Here is a 17,739-nt window from a genome sequence, read left to right as displayed (position 1 = left end):
GTAACATATTACTCCTTGCCAAATTTCATGATTCTAGGTCAACTTCGAGCCCCATTTGAAATCGTAAAATATGCGTTATAAACGTCATATCTTTTGACCGCGTTGTCTTAAAACTTTCGATTTTTTCACATCTGAAAGAGATCTTAAATCCGAATATTTGACATCGATCTCGACACTTCTACGCGTTCCCAAGAAAAATGGTCTTGACAGACAGGCAGACAAAGTGATCCTATAAGGATTCATTTTTGGGGTACGAAAACCTAAAAAGGGTTGTAAAGGGTGTGAAATAAACAAACATTACATTAACAATCTTATAAGATATTTATTTAATGAAAATAAATAAAAAGCGATTCTATCGCCCATAACAGTCTCAACTTTCCGTTCATACAATAAATTACATTTTTATTTGACGCCGCGATATCCAGGGCAGCTTAAATCTCAATAAGTGTTAAGATATAGGTGGACCCTAAACTGACGCGTACAACAAATGTTGCGCGTGTGTAGTGTCTGTGAATAAATTAATCAGTTGTCATGGCAACGCAATGCTCACGCATCGACAGTTAAGAATATAGCATATTTTGTTTGCATCTATCTACGACCTTTATTTATAATGTCGCCAAATGGGTTAGGGCTCCTTCAACGTAACAGCGCGACAGCAGCGCTTCGGTCACGAGGAAAGGTAAATCCATATTATAAAACATGCCTCAACTGCCGAGCTGCAGCCGTGCGGCACTTAGAGGCAAATTAATAGCCCCCTTAGGCCATTTACTTTAGAGTCGTTTGTATTGTAATTTTTATAGATTTACCGCGCCACGTGACCGCAGCGCTGTTACCGCGCTGTACCGAGCGGTTAATTTGAAGCCGCCCTAATGTTAAAAACGTAAAATTAACACGATAATTTGTGGTTACATTTTTTTACATCGATATTTTTGCACTGAAATGTGGAGGCTTGTTATTAATAATCTGATTATATACTAATGTAATCTAACTTAATGTTATTTATCAGTATGTCTTCTGAAAAATAAATAAATATAAAATACATCAACGCTTCATCTCTATTAGTGCAATAATTAATGCAATAGACGCTAGTGGTCCTTAGCATATTATAACCAGAAATTTATATGACTATAATGTTGATTTTTTAAATTATAGCTTTCAATAATTATACATAGGCCTGCATTTAATATTATATTAATAGTATTAGAAGCTACTCTGGTTGTCGCGGCTTTATATTAAATTTAAACAGTGCAATATTAGCATAACTGAATATATCCACATACTTCGAATGTTATTTTATATTTAACAATTCAATCAAGAGCTAACATAGCCCGTGTGCCAATGTGATTAAGATATATTTTCAAATGGAAATCTTTATTTTCCATCATAGCAATTTGATAATGTTTAAGGTGGCATTTCGTACACGCTGATGACCACAAACACTGCTAAGTTATAGGGATAAGTGGACTTATTCAAAATGAACTACCAGCATAGACATCCGCGAACCGATCTCCCGTCTTTTTTGCAGTCGCGATCTGCTGTTTACAGCACCACAAACACTGTTAAGTTGAATAAATTCATATAAATTTTCGAGGTAGATATTCGCGTTACGATTACCTCCATATGTTTTTGCGGTTGCGTTTCAAAGTTACCTTCGCCCGTTTTTGCAGTCACGATTCACAGCACTGTACGAAACACCCCCTTTAACATCATATTGCCTTTAAATTTTATAATTTATACTATGAAATGGAAATATTTTTCTCCATTTCAATAGATAAGAATAAACATGCTATATATTTTATGAATATGTGTAATACTCAATGAAAATACCAGAGGAACAATTAAAATCTTTTCTAGCACACCGCGAGCCAACATATCCATACATTATATATTATGCAGCACTAATTATATATTAACATACATAATCTATATGATATGGACCAACAAAGTTTGCGTAAAATGTAAACAAAAAGCATAGACAATGTATTGGAAGTTATTTTCCTCTCTTAAGAGCATAGTGTGTAACCAAGGAGGTTATAATTGTAGGCCGAATGATGGAAATTACTGTTTTTCGACTCTAGAAACATTTTTTGCTTATATCACTTAAGGGGACGGAAATAAGCTCGCTTAGATATACGAAAGATCAGGGAAATGTAATTTTTGCATACTCCTTACTTTCGGGGATTAAAACATAATATTTAGTTACTTTTAGGTGACAATAGTAGGTACAGTTTTTTCTAGATTTCCCATATGACTATTGAGTATTGCCATTGATTAACAAATACATATTGGGAGAGTGCGATGAATTGTATTAAGGTAGTTTTTTTATACGTGCACGCTATAGTAACCCCACTGCATCTGGTAGAATGGAGTGGGGTCCAATAGAATATCGAGTGACGAGGGATTACCCCTCAGCAGTCGAACACAATTATCAAGCTGTTGGAACCGGATATACACAGGCTGATCCTGGAACGCGACACTACGGGTTTTAGTCTATGAAATATTTGTTTATACTTTATTCAAAGTTTATCGATCCGGACTAAAATATATTTATTAATAGAATTGCAGATATTGTACATACTTTACTCAATATTTCACTGATTTTTCGCGAAATGATCTTGAATTATATGTATTTAAATATTTTTAAAATTTATAACATACAAAACAATTGGCATTTAATCATAGTATTATACACTCTCTGCAAAATCTATTAATTAAATAAACAGTTGCATAGCTCTTATTTTATTTATTCCATTTATATACATAATATTATATAGATTAGTTCTAATAGTATTGATAAAATTTTGCCTGGGATCATGGGGCAAATCCGTTTTTGTGCGGCAAATAACATTAAAATGTTTACACCAAATTTAGGGAAGTAAAAAAATATGTATAACAAATTAATATATAGATAGAGAGAATGACAAAGGGACTGCATCTGATAATTAAAAGCGGAGTTAAGATACAATATCGACTTAAAGAGATGATTATCTAACCTCAGTGGACACAATTATGCCGGCTTGTTGGAACTGGATATACATAGGCTGATCCAGGAACGCGACACACTTACGTGGGCCGCTATGGCGGGTTTCAACACATTACGTTTTGCAAAAATTAATTCTAGAATTGAAAATAGGTTACTCGTTTGTTTACATTTATTTTTCTCTTCTGAATATGGTAGAGAATTTCGTTTTGCAACACGCTGTATAAGCAACAAGCGATACAGGGTGATTACACTTAATAAACTTAAAAAATCTATAGGAAATAATCAGTGCATAGAAATATCTTCCTTAGAAAAAAATAAACAAGATTTTAATTTAAAATAAAAAAATCTTCCAATTTGCTTCAATATATGTCTTTCAATACATACAGATATAAAATTTTCCTATTAGTACAATGTTTATTAAAAGCCTCAAATTATAACTTTTTCAGCAATTTGGACGTGAGAGCACAATATATTTAATAATAACATACATAATATTAAAGAGGGATTTAATAACAGTTAAAATTTGCCGACCGACATAAAGTCGCACGAATTTTTATCACGTACACTGCCTAAATTCGTAATACCAAATAATAAATAAAAATTGCATAGAGTTAAAAGCTATGTAGAGTTTATGTTTGATAAAATACTGAGTTATATAATCGGTCATGTTATAATTACTTTTTATTAGAGTTACACGAGTTGAAGCATGAAAGACAGTGCGAACAGTTTTCTTGTTTTAAAAAGAAACACTATGCCATAATAAATTACATCAGAATGAAGGTTGCGTTCATATTTCTTCAACATTAAATATTAAAGCATAATATATTTACTGACAAAAAATCGCACGACTTTTTGTCGCATACCGATTATCATAAACTAGCAAAGCTATAAGTCTGCGCTGTGCCTTAACCATTATTAATCAGTGACGAACAGTTCTCCAAACACAACTTAATTAAAACATTGATCGGTTGTACCTTGTAAGACATACATTATCATTAAGATATTTTTATTTGCATATTAATTTATTTAATTTGTATCGTCACATTATCTCCCTTAGGGGGGAGGTCGGGTGAGTGACGTATCAAATAACGGAACCTCCCTCCTACAGCCAATTCGCCAACACAATTAGTAATATTGTAGCAAATATGCGAATTTTTTTTGTGAATTATGTAAAATAAAACCCTGATTAACAATTCGGTAAGACAATATAAATCGAAATTATATATCTTGTACCAATACCATTACCTCTGGCTTGAGATATACATCTTTATTTGGACTGTTGTTTATTTCTTCTGCAACTGACGGGTGCCAGGCGAAAGTGAGCACTGTTGCCGGCACTAATCGAAGGTCGATAAGGGTCTTGTTCGCTTCCTCTTCTATGTGTAGTTTATGGCCAGTAGGGCTATTTAGTAGGAACGGTAGACCGCTGTGTTCTAAGTTGCTTTGGACGAATTCGTGTATCTCGTTGTAGCGTTCGTAAACTGAGAATGTGCCCTGAAATTAGTGAATTATGAAATTAGTACATTTTAGAAGTAGAAATTCAATCAGAGAAAGAACCAGAAGAATAAAAAAATCTGGTTTGATACATTCTTTATAGGAAAGACAAGTTTAAGGCTATATTAACCATTTAGTGTACAAAAATAACAAAAAACTAAGAAACAGAAGAATAAAAATAAATAAAAAATAAGTCATTCTCTATTATTGTGTCAGTATACTATAATACACTGCTGCCTCCTCTACTACTGAGAGGGATTAGGCCTTAGTCCACCACGCTGGCCTAGTGCGGATTGGTAGACTTCACACACCTTCGAAATTCCTATAGAGAACTTCTCAGATGTGCAGGTTTCCTCACGATGTTTTCCTCCACCGTTAAAGCAAGCGATAATTTACAAAGAAGACACACATAATATTTTAGAAAAGTCAGAGGTGTGTGACGTTGGGATTTGAACCTGCGGACATTCGTCTCGGCAGTCCGTTCCACACCCAACTAGGCTATCGCTGCTGTATTGTGCCTTCAGTTAATTAATAATAATAAAAATAGAAATGTCCTGTACCTGTAATAGAATCCCGTCCGGGAAACGTATCCTTATAATGGCGAATTTGTATTTCCGCATCTCGCGCAACTCGTCCTTCTCGCGCATCGCTTTTGTGCGCAACATCTGACTCCTTTCTATCGCTTCGGTTCTGAAAATAAATAGCATATATATAATATATGATAAAAAAGCTATCTCTTGAGCTATGTAAATAAATATTGTACAGTCAGCCACAAAAGTGGCTGAACAAGGTCAACACTTCAAATCGTTTATAGGCGTTAAGTGTAATAGATTTTTTTTTTGTAATGGTCTTTAATTTTATTTTTTTTTGAAGAAAAAATAACACAAATGTGTAGGTGATTTTGAATTTGATCAGTTACTCATGTAGGTTGACTGTGTATAATTAAAAAGAAATATGAAACTAAGTCTGCACATGTAATCTATAATCATTACATTTGTATAAATAATGTAAACAAATTTATACCTATTTATGAGACATTATCTCTTAATTCTGTCCTAATAATGAAGATAATCTTAATAATGCAAGAGATTTTATAATCATTAGTGGCTCTGATAGAATTTTCCTGCCCTAAAAAGGTTATAAAATCCTAGAACCCGAGTACAGCGCCTCCTACCGAGTTCAATTGAGAGTCTAAGCCATCCAGGGACCCCAGCCACCCACTCGTAAACACATAAAATATTTCATTAAAATCAGGCCAACGGACTAGCAGTTCAGTGACGTACATACATACAGAACAGTATATTTATTAAAACTAAAAAAAGGAACTTTATTCTAAGTTCAAATTCATCACACAAATCTTTTCTTTATTTTTCTTTCCATAAGAACCTTCTATAAATAATTAGAGGACTTAAAAAAAATACTAAAAACCAAAAAAATTACGGCGGTAGTACTAAGTAAGGCACTTTCACCGCGAAACAAAAAAAAAAGGTATATACTGAGTGCACGGGGGACATTTGAAGCAACCCGAGACACACAGTTCAGTGAAAAATCACTTTGAAACCTAAAGGGACCGCGTATATTTCCCCTCCGTCTCTTAAGCAGTTCCCATCTTTCCCCACTCTCTACCGGGCCTCTTTGCAGTCGCAAAACTGGGGGATTTCAGTATCCCCCGGTTTAGACTACAGGGACGCCTAATAAATAAAATACCAACCTCAACTGTTGTTCCCGTTTTATTTCCTCAGGCGAGAGTGCGTAGAAGGACGGCGGTAGTTGCACTTTACTTGCCGCTTGGGACGGAAGCAAAACTTGCAGATTCCTGTCCAACTCTAACTGTATCGGCTCGGCTGTACGCAAAGCGTCCACTAGCGTCTGTGAATGGGTAAAATTGGGTGAACAAAAATTACCAACACTAAGATGACTTTTGTTTACGCGAATGTTAGTCATTAAAATAAAACTATTTTTTATTTTTATCGCGGTTTTTTTTTGTAATTTTCGCTCGACGTTTCGAAGACTTTGCGGCCACGGGGTGGACAGACCAGGTTACAACGTCTTTGAAACGTAAAATATTTTTAGTAATAACGAAATCAATAACTAATTAGTCAAAAGTAGCTTACCGTTAAGGTTTCCATAGAGGGCACAATCTCCTTGTTGAAAACTAAGAATTCCTCCTCAACGCCCTCCGCGTTCGTTATCTTTTGTTGAAGAAACCCAGCTGCTAATAGCAGTTCCATCGCACCTTCTATAGGCATTACTCGCTCGCAAAAAGCTCTGAAAATATAATAAAATAAATGTTAGGAACTGAAAAAAAAATTAATAATAATAAATTAAATTAAAAAAAAATAAAAAGAAATATCATTGAGTCCAGAAATACTTTCACTAATATTTCATCAACCAACAAACCGATACTTCTGTCAATGACTAACTACAAACTGCCAACTCCCTCGGTCTGTCAAACATTCAGTATTTTTATTGCACAATGTATCACAAATACCCTCACAAGAATATTTTTATCCTAATTATATATTATTATTTATTTTGTATATCAAGTATCAACTGTACTCAGGGAGTCTTAGGTTAAAAATTCAGCTACTTTAAAATATCTGACGTACCACTTTTTATAGGTTTTTTATTCTATTCCTAATTCAAAGTCTTGGTTTCAAATCTAAGATCGGATTTCAATTTCCATTCTTTTGTACCATCAATATATAATTTTTATCGTGGTCTCCCAAGATATCTCGAGCATATTTAATTGCACGAATGAAATCATTTGAATGTAATAACAAAGAAAAAAACCCATTCGTCAGACGTAAAAGTGTAAATAACTAACAAAGATAATTTATCTATATTTATAGATAAGACAAACAACACACACACCTATTGGACATTCTTATTTTATGATATTTGTCTTCATCCGGATTGTTGGTAATATTCTCTAAATATTTGCATAGCGTTTCAACACATGTTTCGATCTGAAAAAGAATTATATTTTAAATTATATATGTTTATTAATTTACTTACTTTTTATACATATTGTATCAATACGGTCTTAATGCGGAATGCGTGAAAGAGTCTTCTAGAATAAAAGTCCCGCTATATTTGTTCCCGATTGGAAAGTAGCCTATGTCCTTCCCAGGGCCTCAAACTATCTCCATACAAAATTTCATCGACACCTGTTAGGTAGTTATTAAGTTGATCGCGTTCACACAGGCTCAGATACTATGCTGGGGACTTTGTTTTATTATATACTAGCTTTTGCTCGCGGCTTCGCACGCGTGAAGTTTTCCGGGATAAATGTCCCACTATATATTTTCCCGGGATAGTAGCCTATAACCTTCCCAGGGTCTTATACTATCTCCACACTAAATTTTGCTTTCTTATACCACGTCTTATGTCACGTCCAGTTCCCGTGGGAACAGGATAAAAAGTATCCTATGTCCGTCTCCTGGTCCTAAGCTACCTCTCCACCAATTTTCAGCCAAATCGGCTCATCCGTTCTTGAGTTATAAATAGTGTAACTAACCCCACTTTCTTTTATATATATAGATTTTTTTAGAGATTTTTAAGAGGAACAATTCCATCACACATGTTTTTTGTGTAACTTTAACCATTTAAATAGCGCACGCAGCGGAAACCTTTGAAAGGAATAAACTAGCCTCTTTTTTGCAACATTTTCTGTTGATACTCCTTTTATATTGAACATAGCGTGAGGTTATATTGTTCATAGGCTTCTTCGATAAATGGGCTATCCAACACAATTTTTTTTTTCCTTTCGAACCAGTAGTTTCTGAGACACGCAAGATTATTTACAACCACACAACCTCTTCAACAGTTATCATTATATTTCAGTCAATTCACATAAAACAGAAATGTACTATTAAACTAAACCTTCCAAGAATTGCACTATCTTTTAGTAAAAATTGTACAAAAATCCGTTCAGTAGATTTTGAGAAAATCGGTCACAGACATACAGCTTTTGAGGACTTTTTTCTATATGTATAGAAGGTCGGATTAGTAAAATTACGTACCTTCTCTCTGTTGCTATTACAAGATTGTATTATAAGGCAGGCTGTTAACCCCCTTTCCTCTTCTAATTGTTCATACAGGAATGTCTTTATGTTTTTCTTCCATTCGTCCCGTGGAAGTACTTCATCACTTATTATAGGACATCTGAGAATTTGGAAACACATACATGTTTCATGGGTTTAAAATGGCATGATGGGTGAATTAGATTGTCATAAAAAGCAAATTTGGATTCTTTATTGGTACAGCGAACTCCACATATGGTAAATGGAGGGACCTCTAGATAAAATATTAATTTACAAAAAAAAAACAGACATTACTAATTCATCTCTAAAGAGATTGATAGAGGTACAAACAAACTTTTCACTATAATATGTTGTCTGTCCCAAAATGTGATAGGCAAAAGTGTATCCAAGTTATCAATTGACAAAGGTGATTATTCGCCGTCAGTGAACACGATTGTTCAAAACTAAACTCACTTGAAAAATACACCAGATGCTGCAAAATTCCTTGGCAGGTCTATCTCCACTTCTTTTCTCTCTTCAGATGTAGATGTTTCCAATTTGGAAGCTGCGGCTTTCTCATTTTCCAGCTCCTTCTTAACTTGTGCCTTGATAAAATAAAAAATAAAAACATTAAGGATTGAAATGCAATGTCGAAAAAATAACTACTAATGTCCATAGCATTTGTTGCATAAATCACACAGTATCATAAGTAATTGTTGTAGATGAAAGAAATAGCAGTTATAAACGAATTGTACAGAAATCTATTTCTTACAAAGTGTATTCAGTCTATTGGGCACAAATTCCAGATGCACCGCTAATACTGAGCTGAAAAACTTTATATCACTGATCAGGCCTGGGTTTTGAACCAAGGACCTCAGAATGGTTTTGAACCATACACATAATAATAATAAATAAACAATTCAACTACACCACTGAGGCAGTTCCTAACATAAATATGTTCCTAATATTTCTAATATACTTATTTACCTGTATAGCAGCAAGTGAAGTGTTAAATGCCGGATTTTCCCTCTTCTGTTGCAACCTTATCAGGGCTGCCTCTGCCGCAACTTTACTCTCTTCTGACAACCCTGACCGTTTAGGTACCGGATCATTTTTAGAAGAGTTTGAACTTGCCGCACTTATAGTGGATTCACTTAATTTATGACCCGGTCCAGCCAATTTAAATTTTGCATCAACTTTCTTCTTTTGAAAGAATTTTTTTATTTTGTCATTCATTTTTTCAGATTCTGGGTGTGTGTTCTTTGGGCAGTTTTAACTTTGACACACTTTCTTTCAATTGTTCGATTGTGGCAGATGTAGCTGTAACAAATTGTTGAAACTTGAATACAAGATTTGTGGACTTATACCACATAAATCTAGAAGTCCTTCAACACATTGATTGTGGAGTCAAGACAATTAACAGACAATGATTCAGCAGAAGACACACCACCCAGTGTCAACCCCCATAAAATAATAAATACATAATTGAGTCATAAAAAAAGTTGCTCAAAAAAAGCAATCAGATAGAAAAGAACAATCCTGGATGGCTTTATGGAGCATATTTTTTTTTTATTAATAACTATTGACCCGACAGACATTGTCCCGTCTTAACTATGAATTTGCAGCATGCATTCTGTCAATCGCTGACAGTTATTTCAAACAATCAATAGTTATAGAAAATTAACATTTCGGTAAGTTTTCTTAAATTTAATATTTCTAATTATTTATTATCTGCAAATTTTTTTTGAAAATTTTCTTTTATAAGAACCTTCTCCTGACAATAGCAAACACAACAAAAAAGTAGTGAAATTGGTCCAGCCGTTCACACGTGATGGCGTGACCAAGGGAAATAGGGATTCATTTTTATATATATAGATTTCATGTATTATAAAACGATAGGATATTTTTATTTTGTTCAAAATAAGCATAGATTAATAATAGTGTTAGTAAGTTTCATCAATAGGTTAAAATTAAGTTGCAATTACAAGCTTTCACCTATGAAACTCTTAACCTGGTACTTTTCTACAACAGGATATTTTTTTTTGTAGTTTTAAAATAAACGGCATGGTGTCATAGATTCCTACTGTGATTTAGCAACTTTTGTAGCAGGAAAGGGTTTACACAGGCAAAGGCACAAGCAATACCTATTTATTACAAAGTGAATCATAATACGAGTGAAAAATGGTTAAGAAATAAATAAACCATAGTGCAATCCAATTTAAATGTTATGTAACACATAAAAATAAAATTTTTACCATTGATACAATATACTGGTTTATTAAAAATTAGATTACATATATAGGGAACAATGAGATTAGGTAATTTTAAATAAATTACTTATTTACTTTTTAAGTTTTACTATAAAATAAACATAAATTGCTAATTTATTAATTGAATTAAATACAGTGTTTTGATTGGGTATCTCAATTAATTGCTCATGTTAATTAAATTATGTCACTGTGGTTTATATCACAAGTTACCTGCCAGATTCAAAATGAATGTCTATAGACATTAGACTAATTATTTCGTAAATAAAATGCAAATGGCTCTTGGACTTAAATATTCTTAGAACATGTTTCTGCATATTCTACAAAATACTAAGAAAATAGGGGAAATGTCCTAATTCAATTGGGTTGTAGGTATACTACAGAATAAATATATGAAGGCAAAGGTATTAAAATGACTCACCCGGCTTCATAAACCGTTCTGAAATGCGTTTACCGTAAACACGCCACGAAACGAAAATCAATAACAAAGTGAACAGTAGAATCAGGAGGAACGTTTTCAACAACAAAAACTGGAACTCGTTGAAATAAAAAACCTCCGCAATCTCCTCGTAAAAAGACAATTCGTTGAAATTAACGAATGATTTGGGAAAATTTTCTAAAGGTAATGACGACACACAAGAATCAAAGAAATCTTTCGCGAACGACAAAGTATCTCCGATCTGAAGATACAGGGCCTCGTAAAGGGTTGTATTGAATACAGCGTTGTCGAATAAAGACATTACATAAATTATATTATGATATGAAAAAAAAACAAATTTAAATATCAGGAACACTCATACTAGAACTGTAAACCGCATGTCACTTTTCTTTGACACATTGATGGTTGACGTAACAAACTACAGTGTTGCCTCATTTGTAATTGGCAATATTTTTTCTTTACTTACTGTGAACACTGGTAATGGTCATAATATATTATTATTTTAGAAATTTATTGACCAAAAGAAGTATGTAATTGTTGGTCCCTTTTTGCCATTACCGAAAATCAGGGAGCATTGAATGAACATGAACCTATTCTTGGAGTCCTACTGAATTTGAATTGTACCTATGGTTACCTACATTTTACACAATTTCTCGGTTTTGATTCTCTTGTTCGTCAAATACTGTCAGGGTGGCTCAATATGTTCAAGCCTAAGATTGAATCACGGGTGGCGGGTGAATTAAGTATCTCTTGAAATGTTTTTTTGCTCTCGCCCGGTACCTTACGGGCAAATTTTAGATCCGCTACGTATTGAAACACCGGCGTGGTTGGCATAGACTAAACTTTATTTTGATACATGCAATAGACACACAAATCAATCTGTGTACGCACTAGATGGCGCCACTTGCATATTTTGATACAATTAACACACTCCCTTATCAAAATAATGTAACAACTCTAATAATCAATTTTAGTAATACCTAGCTGTTTCACAAACCTATAATGTTTACATGAATTTAATTTTTGTCAGAATATCAGCTGGCATATCTGATGTCTTTAAATACTTTATTTCAATTAGACCTTTATTCACAACTGATCTAACAAAGTGATACTTAACATCTATATGCTTAGTCCTTTTGTGAAACAAACAATTTTTTGACAATTTTTGAGCACTTTGGTTGTCATTGTACAATAATACTGGAGAATCATCTCTACACTGTAATTCACATAAAATATTTCTGAGATAAATAGCTTCTTTACTCGACTCACAAATTGCAACATACTCTGCCTCAGTACTTGATAATGCAATTGTCTGTTGCTTCTTGCATTCATGTGAAACAACACCACCTGACATTTTGAATACATATCCTGTATATGACTTTCTATCAAGGGAATCAGAGGCCCAATCAGCATCTACATAGCCAATTAAATCTAAATTATCTTTAACATATCTTAAACCATAACTTTTAGTGCCTTGCAAGTACTTTAAAATATGTTTTACATGTGTCCAATGAGACTCATTATATGCGTTATTAAACTGAGATAAATAACAAACTGCATATGATATATCTGGCCTTGTTAATATTGACAAATATAACAAACTACCAATAAGTTGCTGGTAAGGATATTTATAACAACAATTATTATCTTTTTCTAGTCTCAAATTTACCTCCATTGGAGTGCTCATAGGTTTACAATTTTCCATATTAAATTTCTTAAGCAACTGCTCAATAAACTGCTCTTGATCAATAGTAAGTATACCATTTTCTCTTTTTATTCTCATACCTAAACATTGTTTAAGAGACCCTAAATCTTTTAGTTTAAACTTTGTACTTAATACATCTTTTAGATATTCTGTTTCCTTAACACAATTAGAAAAGACAAAAAAGTCATCGACAAATAACCCAATGAAAGTTCTTTCATTTTCATTTTGTTTTACATATAAACAAGGTTCATAAACAGAATTTTTATAACCTATTTTCTTTAAACAATCATCAACTAATTTATACCATGATCTAGCCGACTGCTTAAGACCATAAATTGCCTTTTTGAGTTTTAATGCTTTATTTTGCCTATCTGCACATACAAAGTTTGCTGGCAAATGCATATAAACAGTTTCATTCAAAGAACCATTAAGGAAAGCAGTAGTAATATCTAAATGGGTTATTTCTAAATCATATTTAACACTTAAAGCGAACAAAAGTCTCAATGTAGAATATCGAAGCACTGGGGAAAAAGTTTCATTATAGTCAATGCCTGCTTTTTGTGTAAAGCCTTTCGCCACCAACCTAGCTCGATAACGTACTTTATTGTCAGATTCTATTTTCTTTTGAAACACCCATTTACACTGTACAACCGTTGCCTTGTGATGGTTTATCCACCACTTCCCAAGCATCACACTCTTCAAAAGATTTTAGTTCTTCCTTTATAGCTAAGCACCATTCCTTAGATTCTGCTCCATTCATAGCTTCCTCAAGTGATATCTGATTTCCATGTAGATTCATGTCCGTCTGCACACACATGTTCCCAACATCATAATCCTTATATCTGGCTGGCATTCGCCTTTCTCGCCTATGACGTACTGGCATATCATTCTGCAGAACATTCTTCAGATCACTTCTAGGTAATGGATCATACAACTCATCTGATGAGCTAGTGTTAGCATCTTCAACACATGTTCTATCTTCATGATTCATTAAAGGTGATAGAGTAGGATCTGTAGACTCACTTTCTGGACTTTGCTGAAAAGTTTCTGATATAGAATTTTGCTTATCCTCTATAGTAACCTGCAACATATCAGACTCATTATTTGGTTCTATAATTGTTACATCTCTACTTGTAATAACTTCATTTTGAACTGGATTATATAATCGATAACCCTTTACATTATCTGAATAACCAACTAAATAATGCTTAACAGCTTTTCTGTCCCATTTCAACCTTTTTGATTTTGGAACATGAACCATGACTACACTACCAAATATACGCATATGACTTATGTCTGGTTTATTTCCCGTCCAGACCTCATATGGACTTCTTTGGTTTAATCCACTGGCTAATGACCTATTTCTTAAATAGACAGCTGTATGAACAGCTTCAGCCCAAAACTTTTTGTCTAAATTTGCATCGCATAATAAACATCTGGCTTTTTCTACAATTGTCCTATTTAGCCTTTCACAAAGCCCATTCTGCTGTGGTGTGTACGGGTTTGTGCGTTGGTGAACAATACCCATTTGCTTCAAATAATTCGTCATTTCGTTTGAACAAAATTCTGACCCATTATCTGACCTTATCATTTTGATACTGGTATTTTTCTGTTTCTCAACCATCGACTTAAATTCTTTAAAACACTTAAAGACTTCATCTTTACTTTTTAAGAAATACACAAATGACATACGGCTGTAGTCGTCCACAAATAGTAAGAAGTACCTGGACATTCCAATCGATTTTGTCTCCATTGGACCGCAGACGTCAGCATGCACTAAGTCCAACACACATTCACTTCTATTACTACTATTTGGGAAAGGTAACCTTGATTGCTTTCCTTCACAGCATACTGTACAATTAAGTTTACTAATATTTGCTTTTTCTTTGTACTCAAGTCCTTTCACAGCGCCATTTTTCATTACATTTAAGTCTCTGCTATTTATATGACCTAATCTTCTGTGCCATACCATAACCGAAGTCGTTGTTGCTGAGGCTGCTAACAAACTTTCTGACTTTAAGTTTAATCGGTATACACCATTCACTAATTCAGCTATGCCAATTAGTTCATTACTCTGATTTCTTATGGAACATATATTCTTGTTGAATATTACCTTGTTGCCACTAGATATCATCTTGCTAACGGATAGAAGATTTGTAGTAAGGTTACGCACGCACAAAACATTGTTCACTTTTATGTTGTACTCTGAATCTCCAACAGATGTAGTAATGTGTAGATTTCCAGAACATAAAACAGGCACACTTTCTTTATTGGCCACAACAATATCTCGTGTTTCCATGTCGTACGAGACATCCGTCAATAAGTGTTTATTTTTCTCTGAAATTAAATGAGTACTTGCGCCCGAATCCACGTACCAATCCTGATCGCTGAATTTACCGGTTAAAAACATTGAACTAAACGCGTTCACTTGATTCTTGCCTTGATTATCAAAATTCCGACATTAATTTTTGTAATGTCCTAGGCGTTTACATTTATAGCATTTAATATTTTTTACCGGCTTGTTACTAGCATAATCGACGCCATTTGCTTTTTTCTTTATATACTTGGCGTGCCCTTTGGTATGTGTTTTTGGCAATAAAAGCACCTTCGGACTTCGTATTTTCGCAGTCTGCACTCATGTCCAATAATTTCGTTTTTATACTATCTGCACTGATTTTCATCCCTGAATGTTCTATCGCCATGATCATTGGCGCGAACTTGTCTGGCAATCCGGCTAACAAAAGCGACCCGACCCACTCGTCATTAATTTCGAAACCTGTACCTTTGAGTTTCTGAGCTGTATCCACAAGCTGTGTCACGTAGGCTGTCATGGAGTCCGAAGTTTCGAGACGAATGGAAATTAAGTTTCTGAGTAGACTGATACGGCGCGTGAAACCAGAGTCGTCAAACAACGATTTTAACTTGGTCCACAAGCTATGCACTGTTGTTTCACTTTTTATGTGAACAAACAACGACGGATCAATCGTCATCACCATCTTAGCTTTAGCCTTCCTGTCGTCTTGCTCGCTTAAATTACTGCTGTTGCTGATGTCGATGCCTTCAAGGATGAGGAAATTTTCAACCGCGAACGCCCAATCATCGTAGTTATCTCTACCCTTTAACTTCGGTACATTCAATGAATAATTTCCGGCCATCATTACTGTGCTGTATAAAAACTAAACACTTAATTTATAAAATTTTACGCGGGCCTGGGCCCATAACCTATTGAAACACCGGCGTGGTTGGCATAGACTAAACTTTATTTTGATACATGCAATAGACACACAAATCAATCTGTGTACGCACTAGATGGCGCCACTTGCATATTTTGATACAATTAACACTACGGAAGATCATTAGTATACCACTGGTAACCTCTCATTGTTGCTATGAGTATTTCACTAATGGAATTAATTATTGCGATTGATTAGCCTTCCAGTTGTATAAAATTTATCCGTTCAATAGTGAGGCATAATTGTAATTGCATCTGTAGATTTAGATATCCAATTAGTAGAAATCGAAAACTTAGAAAACAAATAATATTTTTTTTATTAGTCGCCAACCAGAGTTTTTGTTAAGTCCGGAATAATAATTATTGCAAGTACATGAGTAACATTATGATCATTATGATTTTAATTTCGAGTCAAATTATTGGATTATTAAAACAAAGAAAGAAGTAGGCACGTTCTTTGAGTATCGTTATATTTATAGTTGTGATTTTGCGGCTGATTCAGCAGTGCAGTTGAAAACTTGATTTTTTTGTTGAAACTCAAGTGCTAAAGTCGGGCAGCGAGTCAAAATATTTTTCGTTTCGTGTACTTGAAACCGTAATGGCTGCTTTCGTTTTTGCTTTACTTTAAAATATAGAGCTCAGCGGGAATGGAACGCTTTGGTGATGTAGTCACTGGTTCGCTGTTACCTACGCAACAAGACTTTTCATTTACTTTGTATCCATTCAATATTAAATATCACCAGTAAAAAAAAAATTCCACCATAAGTATATTATTTGCTTATGATTTAAATATAAAAAATAATACCTACAATGATGTTGCGTAAGGGTAACAATTAAGTATTTAAAAGTTTTTTTTTGTTTTTACTTAGCATGTCCTGCACAAGTTTAAGGTATATCTATTTCTATTTGATTGTTTGCGCCTGACTGCTTTTTATGCAAATACATAGCAAGCACGAATAGTATTAGAAGTATAGGCGCACGCGCTTTGCGCCTATAAGATGGCAAGTAAATGCAAATTACGTGCACAGTTCGCGAGCTCTCGCGGCGTATTCAACTATTTAGACGCACTCTAAAGCCTCTTACTGACTGATTAATTATTGCTAGATATAATTGTAAGCAATTATTACTGCCAATATCGCCAATAATAGTTATGCTCTGTGGTTTCCTGAACCTCTGTCAAAAGACTCATATCTTCGCGGCGGGCGAGAATTGCCTCGCTCTTACACAATATGTTCAGATGTTAACTTTTTAAAGCAATAATTGCGTAATTTTATTGCTGGCTATAATTGATCCGTCTTTATGAGGTCGAGTCGAATTGGTGCGAAATTACTGTTGTCTTTAAGAATGTCTAAAAAGTTTGTCTTGTAAGTTTAATATTATGATTTTATTTGAATATAAAAGTAACTTAGAAAGGCAAAATACTTATGTTAAAAAAAATTAATACATTATAAAAAGTGGGCACATTGTTTACTTTTCTAGAATAAGACCGGTAACGTTTCTTGTATGCCTACCCTTTTTATCTACCGCTGAAGATGTCTATGTCAAGATCATCTATTGAATTATCTCAATGATTGTATTATCTTATATCATGTGA

General features: G+C 34.0%; 1 protein-coding gene across 1 annotated transcript; it reads right to left on the bottom strand.

Moving 5' to 3' along the window:
- Positions 1 to 302: 302 nt before the first annotated feature.
- Positions 303 to 11,604, bottom strand: LOC115450277 (UBX domain-containing protein 6). Its single transcript, XM_030178276.2, has 9 exons — positions 11,191 to 11,604; positions 9,490 to 9,822; positions 8,977 to 9,107; positions 8,503 to 8,644; positions 7,352 to 7,446; positions 6,592 to 6,745; positions 6,189 to 6,346; positions 5,038 to 5,167; positions 303 to 4,477 (listed from the first exon to the last, which is right to left on the bottom strand). The coding sequence occupies exons 2-9, from the start codon at positions 9,736 to 9,738 to the stop codon at positions 4,202 to 4,204; spliced, it is 1,335 nt and encodes a 444-aa protein (XP_030034136.2). The 5' UTR covers positions 9,739 to 9,822; positions 11,191 to 11,604; the 3' UTR covers positions 303 to 4,201.
- Between the last annotated feature and the right edge of the window lie 6,135 nt (positions 11,605 to 17,739).

The sequence above is a fragment of the Manduca sexta genome, chromosome 5 (assembly GCF_014839805.1).
Source record: "Manduca sexta isolate Smith_Timp_Sample1 chromosome 5, JHU_Msex_v1.0, whole genome shotgun sequence".
Lineage (NCBI taxonomy): Eukaryota > Metazoa > Arthropoda > Insecta > Lepidoptera > Sphingidae > Manduca > Manduca sexta.
This window is presented reverse-complemented; position numbering and strand designations above follow the sequence as displayed.

Bases quoted from the DNA above. Each gene is read 5' to 3' on its own strand.
- LOC115450277 (XM_030178276.2), bottom strand. From the start codon at position 9,738: ATGAATGACAAAATAAAAAAATTCTTTCAAAAGAAGAAAGTTGATGCA. The intron at 8,645-8,976 runs GTGAGTTTAGTT...CCAAATTCTCAG, and splicing joins GCATCTGGTGTATTTTTCAA to ATGTCCTATAATAAGTGATG. The intron at 6,347-6,591 runs GTAAGCTACTTT...ACCCATTCACAG, and splicing joins CCTCTATGGAAACCTTAACG to ACGCTAGTGGACGCTTTGCG.